The 17,080-nt window shown below is 38.7% G+C and overlaps 1 protein-coding gene across 4 annotated transcripts; it reads left to right on the top strand.

The window, feature by feature from the left end:
• The first annotated feature begins 57 nt into the window (after window positions 1-57).
• Window positions 58-15,055, top strand: sgk2a (serum/glucocorticoid regulated kinase 2a). Of its 4 annotated transcripts, XM_040153902.1 has the most exons (15): window positions 58-266; window positions 1,466-1,581; window positions 1,741-1,778; window positions 2,890-2,951; window positions 3,416-3,473; window positions 4,330-4,413; window positions 7,272-7,403; window positions 8,884-8,996; window positions 9,117-9,153; window positions 9,295-9,381; window positions 9,703-9,798; window positions 10,670-10,759; window positions 10,877-11,032; window positions 11,444-11,533; window positions 12,483-15,055. In XM_040153902.1, the coding sequence occupies exons 3-15, from the start codon at window positions 1,764-1,766 to the stop codon at window positions 12,636-12,638; spliced, it is 1,176 nt and encodes a 391-aa protein (XP_040009836.1). In that variant the 5' UTR covers window positions 58-266; window positions 1,466-1,581; window positions 1,741-1,763; the 3' UTR covers window positions 12,639-15,055. The 4 variants fall into 4 exon arrangements, with proteins under 4 accessions (XP_040009836.1, XP_040009835.1, XP_040009838.1 ...); XM_040153901.1 differs by lacking the exon at window positions 1,466-1,581; XM_040153903.1 differs by lacking the exon at window positions 58-266 and having other exon boundaries at window positions 1,347-1,581.
• The last annotated feature ends 2,025 nt before the right edge of the window (window positions 15,056-17,080 follow it).

The following is a 17,080-nucleotide window of genomic DNA, read 5'->3' as shown; positions in this document are numbered from 1 at the left end:
AATTATTTTGAAGTCTGGACACACACACACACACACACACAGGCACACACACTGACAGCCTGGAGCCTTGCTCCGCCTCACTTTTAAACTCTGAAACTCCTCATCAATGATTCACTCTCTTGAAGTCGACCTTCCTTTGTGACCGTCTAACAATTTTTTCGGGAACTGACCTCAGATCAGCTTCTGACAGCTCTGCTTTGAGTCCCGTCAGTGTCCTGAAGCGAGCGGACTGCCTGCACACTGATCTCCTCATCCTCTGCACGCAGGTGAGCAAACTGTACTGATTTCAACAGTGCCTCTTTTTTTCCTCAGTTACAGAGATGATTTTCTGCTCGTGCACAGATATTTGTAGATTCTCTCTTCTCTCCTTGTCAGTATTGTAGTGGTGTTTTATGTATATATATATGGTGAGATACTTCCTGAGTTTACAGTCACCTCAGGTTATTGATCTCCCTTTGATATCACTATTAGCCTCTGCAGAGTTCAGGCTGTGGCAGGTTTTTTTTTTTTTTTTTTACAGGATTCATAGTCATATTTATGTGGGCTTTAGACACTGTGATGAGAAACCAAACAACTTGTAGTTTAGCAATTTTTTTTCCTTTTTTAATGAAAAGGCATAATATTTCTAATTTAAGCTCTGAAGTAATTAAATAGTTTGTTTATATATGATTTTTGGTAATGGTCTCCCACAGGACTTTAGGATACTTTTATTCATTTTATTCTTGAAGATTTTTTAAGGATTATGGAATTTTCTCTGTCAGGGTTTTCAAGGCTGTGAAAGACGACTCTTCTTGTCTGATGCACTGTGGCAGATTTTTGGAGTTAAGGGCTGATTTGGTGATTCACAGTCTCCTGCTCGATCTGAAGAATAAACCTTTGGACAGAGAGCAGCTGTTTGCCCCAGGAGGTTTTCCCTGCACATTGTTGGGAAAAATCAGCAGCTTTACTTGGGGGTTCTTTGGTTTTCTTTTCAAGACAAGTTGGCATACAGTAACATGTAGGGGAATTTATATCGGGAAAGACAAATAAAAATTGAATTCAACCAGTCTTAGATAATGCTTTATTGCTCAGAAGTAATATATTTGTTAGTGCAGCTTGATTGATTTCACGTAGATCTGTGTGGCTTCATCAACTTTATAAGATTTCAGCAAACTCACTCTGCAAAATTAAATGTAAGAAGTTGGTACCTCCATCGTCTTTATGCCTATAAATAGAGGAACAGGCCTGGAGCTCCCGAAGAAAAAAAATCAAGTCGAATAATTGGGGCTTTTGTTTCATTTCTGTGTGTGTGTGTGTGTGTGTGTGTGTGTGTGTGTGTGTGAGACATTGGTCATCCTGTATTTTTATGACAGATATTAGAGTGACACAGCAATATTTACCATGTAAATGTGTGAACTGATACAGTCCCTCCACACACACAGACAGAATATATTCAGTGTCCCTCATTGTGTTTCTGTTGTTCCAGCATCTTGTTCCTTACAAACCAGAACTACCAGCTCCTACAGATCCTAGGGTTGTCATACTGAGTTCAGCAGTGGATTTAGAATCACACACATACACACACACAACGGAAGAAAGGAGGTGACCCGCTTCTTTTGAGTCTCATGAGAAGAAATCTCTATGTTTAATGAGTCTAATCCCGACCTGTTCACCACAGTAGCTGACCCCATCTCCTCTCCTATCCTCCTCTGCTCTGCTCTCCTCTCACATTTCTGTAAAACACTGATGCTGACTGTCCAGTGGAAGTGGAATGGATAATAGCCATGGCACAATGTAATGTGAGTATATTTTAGTCTTTGTGCTTGTTTGTCCATTTTCATGTTTGCTTGATGCTTTCATTTTATTTTTATTTTTTTTGGGCCAGAGCCTGTTTAACCATGTGACAGGGGGAACATGCCTGCGGCGCAGTTTAAATTCCAGTTATAAGAAAAAGTTGTTTGTTTAACAAACATCTGCATGTGAACAAACTACTATTGGCAATACATCCAGGTGATCTGGTGCGGTTTTGGTCATGATTTCATGTTATGTCTGTTGTATTAGGTCATGTCTCGTCAAGGTCTCTCCACCGCTGCCATGCTTGAGTCAGGTGGCAACGCAAACAAAACAAATGTGACTCAGATCTTGATGTGTTTATCTCCAGGCTCAATATTCTTTGCTTTTGTTGCCTTTTACTGTGTTCCCAGTTTATGGAGGCCATTCTGTCTCAGAATAAAAATGTATTTGCTTAATATGCTCACTTTAAATGACTGTCAGTTTTATTAGAGAGTGTGATGCCCATTTGATTTTTCTGTCCTTGACTATTTCGTCCTAGCTGTGTCAGACTGGTGTAATTGAGGCCATGTTCACATAAAGCCAGCTAAAATCCGAAAATCCATATTTTGTGTCTAAGTTCCGGTTTCAGTCCCCAGGAGGCAGAGAGATTTTAGCAACGCCAATAAAATCTGAAAACCAGCGCGTCAGGTTGTAAAAGTTGTCCGAGGAAAACTGACGCTCAGAGCAGGAGGAGCAGCGACCCTCTGTCTGTCCCGCACCTTACCGAATGATCGCTGTAATGCAGTGTTGTTGCTTGCCAACCTGGACAGGAGCGAGAAGAAGATATTTTGCTTTGCTATTTCAGTGTGGATGGACAGCTTTCCAAAAATGGCCCGAAAATAATAGTGTGGACACAATGTCATGTTTTCTCAGTGAAATAACTTTTTTAGACGTATCTAATTTACCGTGTCTCAATTATGTTGAGTGATGCTGCTGCTGAATGGTGCAAGTGAATGAAAGTGACTGTTTTTAAATACCACATATTCATGGTGTATGTATCTTTATTTTGACAAATGAATGCAATGTTTAGTTTTCCTTCCTTTTATTGAATTGTGCTTATTTTTATTGCTTTTCCAGCTGCGGTCACCATCCTCCTCTCCTCACGATGATGTCAACCTGGGACCTTCAGCTGACCCACAGTCAGTAGCTCTGCTCTCACTGCATGTAGCTCTCTTTACTCTAACACACAGAGGGTTTTTTTCATTCAGCTAAACAGCTACCAATCCAGCAAAAACAAATTATCTCTGTCTTTGCTGACAGTGTATCTTCACTGGTCTGGATCAGACAGTTGCAGAAAATCTTGAGAGTGAATTCGGTAAAAATCCCACAAACAGTGTCTTTGATGAGATATATATAAAGTATTATACATATATATTCTGTATTTATGCATCCAAACACAGACTTTGGAAGAGAAAGGCCACTTTTGAGAGAAGGGTCAATTTTAGCAAATTACTCTTTTTTTCTTCTTTCTTTTTTTTTTTTTTTTAATCTTTTTGCTGGTGACATTTTCCAGCATTTGTAAGCCATCACAAATACATTGCTTCAGAGGTTATTGTGTAAATTTGTCTAATTGATTCAATAGATTCTCTCTGTCTTGTTTCAGTGCCAGGCCCACTGACTTTGACTTCTTGGCTGTCATTGGCAAAGGGACTTTCGGAAAGGTAACACTGAAAGAATTACTTATATCGATCTACCTATCCATTGAAAACGTTTTTCTCGCAGCAGTTTCCTTATTGTAACTCATTCAGTTCACATACTCACCAGCAGAGACTCCTCAGGCCCCTGTGGCATGGGGTTGCATTAAGGACATCAAATAATAAACCCGGGTGCGGGCATTAATGGTGGGTCATATAGATTAAGAGTTACTCTCTGTGGATCCAGTTAGCAGCAGGGATTTTATTGTGCTGACCTTTTGAGACGGGAGAGAGTGAGAATAAAAGAGAGAGAGAGAGAGAGAGAGAGAGAGAGAGAGAGAGAGAGGGGTGGGGAGAGAGAGAGAGAGGGAGAGAGAGAGAGAGAGAGAGGGAGAGAGAGCTGTTGCTGACATTGCAGACAGGGTCAGAGAGAGTCTACCTGCTGACTTCTGTCTGATCAAAATGTGCTGCCAGCGTCATGAATTATTAACTTTACAGGCCACTGAGGCCTTTTAAGGTTACCTGTGCATCACCCAGTCAACGGTACAGCAAAATACTAGAAAGCAAAATGGCACCGGAGTAGTGTTTCACATAAAAAATACAATAAACTCTTAAAATGAATGCTTTCCTTTGTAGGCAGGTTTGTATTTCAACATAGAAATAATGTTAATCCTGTTGGGGAGGGTGATGTCGGTCCCTTTTTTTTTCTTTGTATCAACACACTTCTCAGATTTCTCAGTATCATCTGTTTCCACAGATCACATATCTGTCTTGTGTGGGCTGTTCTCAGAGGGGTTTGATGCAATTTCCTGACGGCAGCGTGCGGAGATGATGGCGCAGACTGTTTACTAAACAAACCACTAACAAACAAACCTTCATGCAGGTCCTGCTCGCCAAGCTCAAAGCCGACAACAAATTCTACGCCGTCAAAGTGCTGCAGAAGAAAGTCATCCTGAAGAAAAAAGAGGTGGGCCCTGCTGTCCAGTAGTAACATTTTTGGACATTTCTAATCACAGCTCTAACCTCCTGAATAAATCATTTTCTTCTGCAAAGTTCAAAATGAAGCCGACCTCCACATTAACACAAACCAAAGCACACTTGAGCTCCAATGCTTGGATTTTCGGCTCGATAAAGGGGAGTTTTGATTCTCAGAAACACACTATTTTTGACTCTGTGGTCTGGCTCAAAAATGAACCTTTTTATTTGAATCCCATCACAGCAAAACATTTTGAAAATTATGAATGTACTGCTGCTTATAAACATATGAACTGATAAAAACTTACCAACTGAAAACCCTCAATATGGTGTCTTTGGGATCGAGTGACTAAGACGTCTTTTTTTTTTTTTTTTAACAGGGATTATAACCAGGAAATCCATCAGAATAGATAAATGTGTTTTGAACTACACAGTGCTGTGATGTGCCAGGTTGAAGTAGATGAAGGTGGAAAATATCTCAACTTCAGCCAAAACGAAAGTGTGTGTGTGTGTGTGTGTGTGTGTGTGTGTGTGTGTGTGTGTGTGTGTGTGTGTGTGTGTGTGTGAAATGTGTGCAAGTATCTTTGAGTGTTATTAGTAAACAGTGTTTTGACCCCGCAACACGATCTGAATCTTATCTAATCACATACAGCTTGTTTGGTACAGAGGACATATTTTGTGACTCCCAGAAAATAATCTGGGCCACTTCTGTGTTTGTCTGACAACTCAGTGAGATTATTTGATCAAACACACTTGTCGTCCTTTCATTCAGAGTATTTACGCATTAAGTGCTTTTTAGAGCAGAGATAGGTGCTCCTCTTCATTCCTCTGTTTTAGTCTTTCTGTAATTTTCTGAAACCTTGTTTGTTGCATGGCACATTAACTGTAATTTACTTCACTTTACCAGTTTCTTTCCAAGAAAAAAATTACGAAGATTCAGTATTTCCTTGAAATTTTATTGTGAATTGTTACACACAAAGAAATCTCCTTTAAAACCCAAACAAACAAAAAAAAATCTCCTCAGTAGTTAGAAAGCTTCTGTGATACGTTCGCCCTTAAATGAAGAATTATTAAACCAAAAAAAAAAAAAAAAAAAAAAACCCCAAGAAAAAACCCAGTATTGATAATTCCAGTTTCTTTTTTAGGACAGCTTATAAGTAGTGTGGAACCTTCTCATTTTTGTTGTTTATAAATGTATTTTGATTATTATTTTTTAAACTTCTTTTTCAAGATATTAAAATAGAAAATGCAAGTTTTTTTAAAGTAACTTAAAATTTGTGTACTCACACTGAAAATGATCAAATAATTATGATCAAAATTGGCAATAAATAGAAATAAGATAATCAAACTGCAGACACTCGAACACACTGTAAATGAAATCGGAAAATGCTTAAAAGAAAATCTAGGGACAGGATTTTTTGCAGTAATTAAAAAGACCAAACTGTATTGCTCTTAAATTGAGCTGTGTCCCAAGAACCACCAGAGCAAATACACTTCAATATACGGTATGTTTGTTTAGAAATATGTATTTTCTGTATGGCTTTGGTGGCACACTGATGGGATATAGTCACCGCCATCTTTCTCTGCCTTCTTTTAACTGGCCGCATCAGAGTTTTGTAGTTCCGCTCAAACAGCCCGGAGGTGATGCCAGCGTGAAGAGAAAAAGTTTCTTCGTGGCTCGTCTGGTTAAATACTGCCTTGTCTCCTCTTCTTCCCGTCATACTCCACTCCCTCGTGATTCTACTCCTCTCCTTGCACTTCCCTTGTGACTCCTCGCTTTGATGCTTCCACTCTTTACTCCCCGACTCCTCTCCTCCTCTCTCTACATCTTCTCCTGCTCAACCTCCACTTTCTTCCTCAGCTTCCCACCCTGGACCTTTAGTTTCTTCTTTGTGCCAGTGAGTCTCGTCTCTGCAGGCAGAAATACTCTGATCTCACTGGTAGCAGTCCATCTTGTTAGCTTCGTCTTACGTTGCTGGTTTTTCACCTTTCTCATTGTGCATTCCTCTTATTTCATAAATATAGACTTAAAAGTTTTCATTTTATAATGTTCTGTGCTATCCTACATGCCGAGTTGGTAATGTTCTGAAACCATCGGCTTTGGTGTTACAGCCATTTTGCTGTAGGACTCCTTTTATCATTGATTTTACACGGGAAAAGCTGTATAGTCCAGTAACAAGTGGTGGCTTAGTGGTTAATTTTTCCACTCTCATGTTCTCTGGCTTATGCAAATAGCATCGGCATTAAAAGAAATCAGTCACATAATTGTTTGGTCCAAAAGTGTCTGTGCACAGTAACTTCAGGCTAAAGAAACAGAAGCCACAAGCTTTTGCAGCTTTAACTGTAGTCAAATGGTACTTTCAAAGATAGAGTTGCACCAGTGTGGTTGCTGTCTTTTTTAGTCATAGGATTTTGCAGTTCTCTTAGGTCGTGCTACATACAGTACACAGTAGAACGGAACAGGAAAGACAGAATGAAATAGAGCATTTCTTGCAAGTGAAGAAGGCCATGAACCATAGGTTAAATAGAGAACGTGCAGCACCAAGACAACTCTGTGAACTGCAGGTTGTGTTCGGAGAAATCCAGGAAATCACCTGTGGTAAACAAATTAAGATTTCTGCACATTTCCTCCTTCCTGTTTGTTTATCCTTCATTTAGATCCCCACTAGCTACTTTTCCTGTGGTCCATGAGTTAAATGTATTTACAACACGTCAGTGAAAATTTACACACAAAACATAAAAAAAATGCAAGATAGCAAAGCTGTGTTTGTGTGCAAAACAGCTTTAAATCGCCTCTTTTCCCTCCTCTACCTTTTTTCTGTTTCTACCTTTTGTCTTGTCTCTCTTTAGCAAAAGAACATTATGGCAGAGAGAAATGTGCTGCTGAAGAGTCTGAAACATCCGTTTCTGGTTCGGCTCCACTACTCCTTCCAGACCCCAGAGAAACTCTACTTTGTCCTCGACTATGTAAATGGGGGAGAGGTATGTGTCTTAAACTAAATAAATAAATAAATAAATACATGACTAGGAATAAATGAATAACATCAATAAACTTTATTTTCACATCCAGATTTTTATCGGACACTGTTAGAAATTGGCAAGATATAGATTAAGCAGTTTACAAAAAAATAACAAAGACAAGATGATTATGTAATTCATGGCTTGAAGATAAAGATGTTCTACTGGCTTTTTTTGGTGGATTTTTTTTCCCTTGAGACTCCTCTCTTAAATGAGCTGAACCTTAGTTGACATAGAAATTGAGACTTCAGCTATGATGTCACATTTATTTGCTGAATATAAAGTGCTTCGTTGTCTCTGACATCTACTCAACTAGTCGATGACACAAAATGCTTTATTTGCACATACTGTAGATCAGTTAGTAACATCCTGGTGGACGGGAAGCAACGGGACTCATTTTTTTAATGTGAGAGACATTATTAAGACAATTACTATTATCTCAATTATGGCCCAATTTGTGTATCCGTATAATTGTGCCAAACTGTCACTAATAATTTGACGACATAGTCTCAAACGAATAGCTTATTTGCTTTCTTCCAGAGAGTTAGATGAGAGGATTGATGCGACTCTCATGCACTATGAAGTAAATGGGAAGCTACAGCCAGGAGACGGTTAGCTTAACTTAGCACTACGTGAGACTGGTAGCTGGGGAAAACAGCTAGCCTGGTTCTGTCCAAAGGACACAAAATATGCCAACCAGCCAAAGCTCGCTAATGAACAAGTTACGTTTTGTTTCAAAAACTGAAGAGATACCTTTGGGCAGACGCAGGCTAGCTGTTTTCTCCCTGCTTTCAGTTGTCATGCTAAGCTAGGCTAACTAGCTGCTCGCAGTAGCAGATGTGAAATGTGAGAGTGGTACCGATCTTCTTGTGTAACACTCGGCAAGAAAGCAGCAACTAGAAAAATTGGTGTATTATCTTAAACTATCTTCTAAAATAAATTTATGGGAAAATTGTACTAAGCCTATGAATGTTTTAAAATTATTGTGCCAGGGCTGTATAAGTTTGCAAAGCTGTTAATGTTCAAACTAAGAATAAACTGGAGTAAGACCTGGTTTAACATATTACTGTACATTTTGCTCCCTTTTTGTTGAGCCTGGACACAGCAGGCTGCACTCTAACAATGTCTTAATAACTAATCCTTTATTTACTCATATCAAATAAAATCAGACACAGTTGGATGGCGTGCAGCCGCCAGACCTGTTTTCAAACACTCACATTTTGCTGTGCTTTCGTGCTGCTATGCTGACGGTCAGGTGCTTTATCTCAGACCATGGTGTAAAGTGATTTATTATTGGTATTAATATTTTGTTTTGCATGTGTATAACCATTGCTGTTTGAAAGATATCCTCCCTGGCTCACTGGTGATGATGTCATTTCTATTCCTCCCTCCATCCGTCCATCCACCCATCCATCTCTTTCTCTCTCTTTCTGTCTCCCTGCAGTTGTTCTTCCACCTGCAGAGAGAGAGATGTTTCTCTGAGCCCCGGGCGAGGTTCTACATTGCCGAGGTGGCGAGCGCTATCGGCTACCTTCACTCTCTCAACATCGTTTACAGGTGAGACTGACAGACTCACACACACACACGCTCACATATTTCTTAAAATATGTGATGAATTCACAAATGATCCATTTTTACTTTCTACCCTGAAAATCTGCTCATTCTTGTTCACTGTAGAGATCTGAAACCAGAGAATATTCTTTTAGACTCTCAGGTAAGTCAGATTCACCACATTTGCTTCAATGCTTTGAAAGTGTAAACTCTAACTCCCTAGTTTGTCTTTGTCACTAGTGTAGAAAATATATATTTACATTATCTGGTGTGAAGAATGCCTGCTTGTGTTCTCTGTGTGCAGGGTCATGTGGTGCTAACAGATTTTGGGCTGTGCAAAGAGGGCGTAGAACCGGAGGGAACCACATCGACGTTCTGTGGAACTCCAGAAGTAAGTAAAAAGTATACATACAATATAATTGGGAAATACAACAAATCTGTCAATATGAAATACATACATCATCCATTTTTAAACTTGACTGACACCGACTATTGACTGAAAATTTGTAGCAGAGGTTTTTTTTTACCTCAAATGATTGAGTATAATCGACTGTGCAGCCACACAGTTTTCACCAAACTTTTACAAATCGACCCAAACTTATTGACTTACAGTCAGACTATAAAGGTCAACTGTTGTAAATCTTGTCCGTCTCCTCCTTAATCACGTCTTATCTCCTTCTTTTCTCCTTTTCTATCGTCTCTCTGTCTGCAGTACTTGGCTCCGGAGGTCCTTCGCAAGGAACCTTACGACAGGACAGTGGACTGGTGGTGTCTAGGAGTAGTGCTCTATGAGATGATCTACAGCCTGGTATGTGTGTTTGTGTGTGGGGTTGATTTATGGATAATGCCTTTTGGAAATATAGAGAAACAGTATATCTTGTGGTTGACATTTAAAGGAATAGTTGGACACTTTGGGAAGATTTGCTTTTGTGTCGAGGGTTAGAGGAGAAAATTGATACCTCTCTCATGTCTCTACTCTAAGTATTAAGCTATATCCAGCAGCCGTCTAAGTTATCCTACCAGCATCTCACTAATTGAGTTTAGTTGATATAAAAACCGAAGTGTTTATGCTAAGCTACAATAGCCAGCTGCTGGCCTTAACTTAATATTTACCATACAGCCCTGAGAGTGGTATCGATCTTCTCATCAAACCCTCGACAAGAAAGAAAATAAGCATGTTTCCCAAGATGTAAAACTATTCTTTCAAACTTGAGTGTGGTGCTAAAGGAAATCTCATGGAGTATCCAACTTGTTCCTCAGCCTCTAGTGTCTAGGGATCATGAATGGCTATAGATAGCTAATTTTTGCTATTTTTTATGTACAACTAAAAATTTTGGCTTGATGATGGTGCTGGAGGAGAGATCGGAGGATTATTAAAACATTTGGATTCATCCTCTTGGGATAGTGAATACCCACAGCATATTTTTATGCTAAATTTGGACCATAATTTTCAAGAAACCTTGTCATGAATCCATGTATTGATCAAAGAGTTGTTTTGAGTTGAGTGGCATGGGGCCAAAAACATGGATATAAGGATATGTAGAAGATAAAGTTCTGTAAAATGTAAAACTTCTTGCAGCAGCATGCTTCTCTACACATACAGAATGTGTCTATTTTGCATTTATGTGTATATGAATTTGTGTAAATCCTTTTTCCCCTTTTATCTCCCTTACACTCAGGTGATAAAGACATACAACCTGTACATCCCTAAAAGTAATCACAAGTACCAAAGTCAAGACTTACACAACAAAATCATGGACATAAGAAAAGTTAACATTCATTTTCTGTTTCCTTACAAGTAGACACATCTGGGGAAACTTCTGGTTTGCTAAATTGCATTGCATAATTTTATACTACTGATTTCTATACGCATCCCTTTGCTTCAGCCTCCTTTCTACAGCCGTGACGTCGGTGAAATGTACGATGGCATCCTCCACAAGCCACTGCCACTGCTTCCAGGGAAGTCTGAGGCCGTCTGCTCTCTGCTGGCGGGACTTCTGCAGAAGGACCAGCACAGGCGCCTCGGGGCCATCGCCGACTTTGTGAGTTATCTTAAAAAATGTCTTTCAACTGTAGCTGCACATTAAAACAGATGGTTTCCCAGACAAGACATAAGCCAAGTCTAAGACAAAGGATATTTTCAAAGGGCAACTGCATAAAATTTTGCTTTAATTGAGGACTGAGCTTAATCCCTCCGAAAAATATAAAACATTATTCAAGGGGGTTTGGACTTTTTCAAAGGAAAGACCCTTGGGCAAAATTTGAAAGATAACCAGATTCCCAAAATGACCTCATCTTCATAATTTCTGTCCCATACTTATTTTCTCATAGCAAAATATTAGTACAAACTTGTGTGGGAGTGTAGGAATGTGTCTGAATTCTAGAAAGAATGGCAAATTTCTAAAAAGTATATTTATTCACAGTACATGTGTAACTTTTACTTTTATTTACAGCTTGAAATAAAGAACCACACCTTCTTCACACCGATCAACTGGGACGACCTTTACCACAAGAGAATCACTCCTCCTTACAACCCTAATGTGGTAGGTTTTGTCTGGCCGCCTCTGTGTGAACTGTAACTGCTCGTGTCCTTTAATCTTTTTCCTACTAAGTCTGTTCCCGCACTCTGTCTTCTTTCAGCTGTGTGTGTGTCCGTCTAGACATTCTGGTACCTTCTCAAATATCCCTAACCCTCTGCAATCATTTACCCTACCTCGAGGTTTTTTCACCCACAATACATTTTCCAGTGGGATCAGCCAGCATAATGAGTTCTGGTGTTCTTCTCTAAATCTCAGTCACTTTACATATTTTCTTAAGCCCCTTTATCCTCTCTTTCAGATAGACAACAGTTCACCAGTTTAACCTCTTTATGAGGTTTCATATTCCCTACTCAGGCCTTAATCCAAGCTAATTCCTTTGACTTTTGTCACCCATGGTCAGGTTTTGTTTTTTCATTATTTTTCATTTTCTTTATGTCAACTTGTCCTTCAACTCTCATCATGCTTGTCAAATAGGCCCAACTGAGGCAAATTTTGTAGCTGAAAATCTTTAGCGGCCAACAATCATCACTGCATATACAAACTGAAAAATGTATTTTCTTCTTCTTTAAACGTTAGAAAATCAGTTATTGTGTATCAAGAGGGTTTTTCTTGGGGGCAACCTTCACCAGTGCCTTGTGTTTGGAAAGTGGTTTGCTTTAGGCTTAGTCACTATTATTTATAGAAAATATATCATTATGATTGGCTCACAGGTTTCCATTAAACATGTATGAATGGACACCTCAAATATAGTACGGGTTACCAGTTTAGCTCATTTCCTAAATCAGTGTGTGCAATTTGTGAAGCTTCAAGTACCCATAGCAACAGTAATGATGATTTAAACACAACCTACTCTTTTCTTCGTGGAACAAGTGTAATAGTGCATCCTGCTATGAAGTATGAAAGACGTGCCAAAAGAAACTTCACCTCATTACCTAATTATTTCATCTTTCAGAGGGGCCCAGCTGACACTCAGCATATTGATCCAGAGTTCACCAGAGAAATGGTTCCTAACTCGGTGAGTCGGACCCCAGAGCTCAACGCCAGCACCAGCTCCAACAATGCCTTCAATGGGTTCTCCTTTGTTGCCAGCGAGGACAGCTTTCTGTGAGAGACCAAGATCCTTACAAACAGATCACACACAGTGATCACACCTCTTTTGAGTTTAGTTCTCATGGGAATAAGAGCTCCTCATGTATTATGGTAACCATTGCAGAGGTCCCACAGTGCATCTATTGCACAGCAGGGATTTCCAAGTTGTTCCTCGTGAGGGTGTAGCAAAGAAGGTGGCCTGTATAAAACAAAATGCCTGAAATGAAAACATTTAAGGTTCACATATATAGAACTTTCTGCCTGGATATTTTCCCAGGCCCGCCCTGTGGAGAATCTTGCCAAATACACAGGGCTCATAAGAAGTGGGAGCATCTTTAAGATGCAGTGCAAATTATTTTTATTCAATTCATTTGCAAAGGAATGAACAACATGTAAGGCTGGATTTACACAAGAGATGTTTTATAATTCTTTTATATACATCTGTTTAAAAAGAAAAAAAAACCACAACATTGTCTTCCTGTGTACATCCAGACTTGATGTTGTCTGTCTTGAGGATCCCATTTCTATAGAAAACCAGAAAACTGAGAATGACATACAGAATATGGAAAAGGCAATTAAAAAAAAAAAAAAGTCTCACACTTACACTCTAGAGACAGCTGGGTAAAAAAAAAAAATCCTTTTTAACATCAGGTATCAGTACATGCTTTTGTCACATTGGTATGATATGTTAAAGAAAGTCTGGCTTTTACCTGTTTTTACACTGTTCTGCAGGGTCAGATTTCACTGGGAAACTGTTGCATTGCTCTATGGCACAAAGGCAGATTCCTGTGCAGCACAAAATTTCCAAACTTCCTGTTGTAAACATTGTTACTAAGTACACAGTATATAAGTATATAAAGTTAATGTTTCTTACTACATAAAACAAAAAAGATATATAAAACAGAAAAGAAGAAGATGTGCAAAGGGATGTCAGTCCGTTAATGATGCAAGTGACTGATTCCAATGTTTTTCTTCTTCCTTTATGACCTGAAGAAAATCTTTGAAAAGATAAACAAAGGAGTTGGAAAATAAAGATAAAAATAATCTTACTAACAGAGAGATAACACTGTGAGTGACGTAGCTGGCGTGAAACAGTGCCTACTAGTCATCACAACAGTGGTCCTGTCTGTTAATGTACCGAATATCTAAATGAATATGCAGATGGATCACTGCTGTTAAAAACTGCTCCATGTGGAAGACTTTTAAAATGTCAGTTGATACACCGCAGTGTGCACATTGTGTGGATTATGTGGTTTGTTATGTGGATTATAGTTTAGTTTTCCGTATTGTAACTGAGGAAAGTCCTCACATATGTTTGTCTGGAAATTATTTCAGCCTGTAGATAGCAGACAGCGATATTAAGTAGTTATATTTCATGATATGTAACAGGCTAAAACAGTTCATGTTATTATGAAAAAAATATATCTGACATCTGTAAATATACAAAGCGGCTTTGCAATAGGATTATGTACTGTAGAAATGTGATTTTTATCAGCGTAAACCATGAAGTGCTTCTCTGCCTTGGAAATGAAATTGGTGATGGATGGAGTTTGATGTTGGCAGTGATGGGAGATACGGTTAGAAAATGTACATCTGATGTCTTGCATTTCTTTTTTATTATTCCATTCATATATACTTAAAGTCCTGTTTTTGCATCTGATATTAAAGAAGCTCCAATGTATTCCCATTGTATTCAGATTCCTCAAGATAGCGTGGTACTATTTACCTCCTTAAAAACGTCTGTTGGTTTTGTTCAAAGTTTTAATTTCACAGAAAAACTGTATCAGATGCTTTTCTATGAAACCAAATAAACTAACAGGGAAATAACAATGTATTTCCTTGGAGAGGACAGCTTTAATTGAGTCCTTTAAATGGTCTAAATGATTAATGGCAAAACTCAGGGACAAACGCTGCTCCGACTCTCCCGGTTCACCGTTTGCCTTCTAAAGCTGTAACCCTTCATGCCAGGCTGTTATTCCCTGACTGATCTTGTAAACAGAGGGTTTGACGTTACACACTGTTGGGTCATGCTGCCAGCAGCAGCATCACTGTGGGCAAATGACAGCAGAAGAAAAATTCCATTTGCGTGTGTGTGTGTACATAGAAAACTTGTTAATCAATCAAACAGCTGTCAAAACATTTAAGGTGTACTTTTGAACGAACCATTAAACATGATGTGTGCATAACAGAAACAGTGTTTTTGATAATTAACCAATCAGGGACCAGCTTGTACAGAAAATGTTCCATGTTGTAAGAACAATTTTGGGATACTTGGACTTGAGTATTTCCATTTTTATTTCTCTCTTTTATACTTAGCTATAGGACCTTAGCTCAGCTATAGGTACAAGTTATTTTGCGGATTATTTTCTAATAAAATGCGATCAGCTTCTAAAACCGGATGCCTGTCTTCGTGAAATAGAAAATCTGGAATTGAGTCCTTATAAAATATTGGGAAAAGAATATATATAAATTTAGAATTTTGTTATATCAACTTTTTCCCAATTTCTAATGACCAGGCCATGACCTGCCTCATTCTTGCTTGTTTCAAGATACATATATAATTTCTAGAACATTTGTTAAACAAGTTAAATTAAATTAAAACAGGTTTGAATATTCTTATTACATTCCAAAATGGGGCTTTTTAGGACTCAGTTATAATCAGAAATTACTTTTGCAAATTAAACAGCCCAACAGTATGTTAAGTAGTTAGAATCAGTTCCACCTCGATCAAGTGCAACAAAAATGCTGCTTATGCATTATTGCATTAGCTATAATAATCATAAAAAGAGTACTTATGTAGAGTACTTTTATTTTTGTTACTTTAAGTACATTCTGTTGATAATACTTTTGTATTAAATTTAAATATGATTTTGAATGCAGGACTTTTACTTATAACGAAGCATCTTTACATTGTTCAGAAAAGTAATAGATCTGAACACTTCCTCCACCCCTTATTAAAACCAATTCCTCATTTTTCACTTCCAAATAAGTGTTCAGATACTGGATAATTCTGGACTAAAACCTGTCTGGTCGCTTGAATCTGTGATGACGCAACAATCATGACCAATCACATCGGCTCGTCTAACGCAGCGGCCTCCTCACTGTGACGTTCCGATTGTTTGGTATACACTTTTTTTGTGTGTGTGTGGATATGTGTGTTACCAAGGGTGTCAACAAACTGTATTCATCTGTGAACGGTGGCAACACAACCCAGTGGGATTATTGAACCCATAAGAAACAAATAAAATACTCGGCAGGTAACAGTGTTGTTAATTTCATGTACAGCTTGCACATCATTTGTGTGTGTTTTTGCTGTATGGGAATTCGGTACCGCATCATTTCAGATACAGGCGGATGACAAATTAAAGGAAGAAAACCAACATCAAGTTTCTTAGTAAGGTGTTGGACCACCACGAGCCGCCAGAACACCTTTAATGCACCTTGGCATTGATCCAACAAGTCTCTGAACTCTAATGAAGGGATGAAACATTATTCTTCCATAAGATATTCCATCATTTGGTGTTTTGATGATGGTGGTGGAGAGCGCTGTCGGACATATAGGTCCAAAGTCTCCCATAGGTGTTAAATGGAGTGCTGCAGGAATGAGTCTTAAAAAATAGAAATAAGTTACCAGTTTTGCACTTCCGGTTTCCTTGCGTCGAAGTCACAGCCATTGTCTTGGTTATAAAATCGGACTTTGAGCAGTGCAGAGCAGCAGCTTGGAAATGGCTTGGAAGTGACTGCTGGTTAACATGTAGTCTTAATGGGCCGTGTTTGAGTCACTATTTCACGCTTGTTCCATTGTGTGACAACAGAAAGAGAAAACCATGTAAATCAGAACCATTTTTATTGGGAATTCGTCTCAATTGAATGATGGCATATGTGAGCACAGGAAGTGGGAGAGAAGCAAACAGATAAAGGACAGCCCAACCATATACTATGTTTTGACCTAGTCTCGTTTAAGCTTTTAGGTGTCTTATTAAAGGCAGTTGCTTACAGGTGGCTAAATGAGACTACAGAGGTTCTCGGGGATATTAAACCGATATACTCACCTGTCCGCCTATAAAGCCTTGTTGCGTTTATACATGCGCTCTTGCAAACTATTGCTAACTTTCTAAGGGGAAGCTGGCTCTTTTAGAAGAGGTATGTGCCCTAAATCAGATTACAAGTTGGAAATTTAGCGGTGGTGACAGTGAAGTTTTTTGATTGCTTTGTAGTTCGTTTATAGCCTAAAATTAGCTTTTTATATCTGGCGATTGTATTTAGGCTTCAAAAACCAATCTGAAGATGATCTTGCTGAACAAAATGTGTAAGTATAATAAACTTTTGTCTGTCACAGAACTTATTTTCTGCAATAACTCAAAAGCCAATGGAAAAATGACCTTGGCTTTTTGTTGAGGGAACCACAGGGATGCCAATACTTTGGTTGACCTACAAAAATACGTCATCCCTTCAGCACTC

The sequence above is a fragment of the Xiphias gladius genome, chromosome 18 (assembly GCF_016859285.1).
Source record: "Xiphias gladius isolate SHS-SW01 ecotype Sanya breed wild chromosome 18, ASM1685928v1, whole genome shotgun sequence".
Lineage (NCBI taxonomy): Eukaryota > Metazoa > Chordata > Actinopteri > Istiophoriformes > Xiphiidae > Xiphias > Xiphias gladius.
The sequence above is the reverse complement of the archived record's forward strand: the minus strand, read 5'-3'. Positions and strand labels throughout refer to the sequence as shown.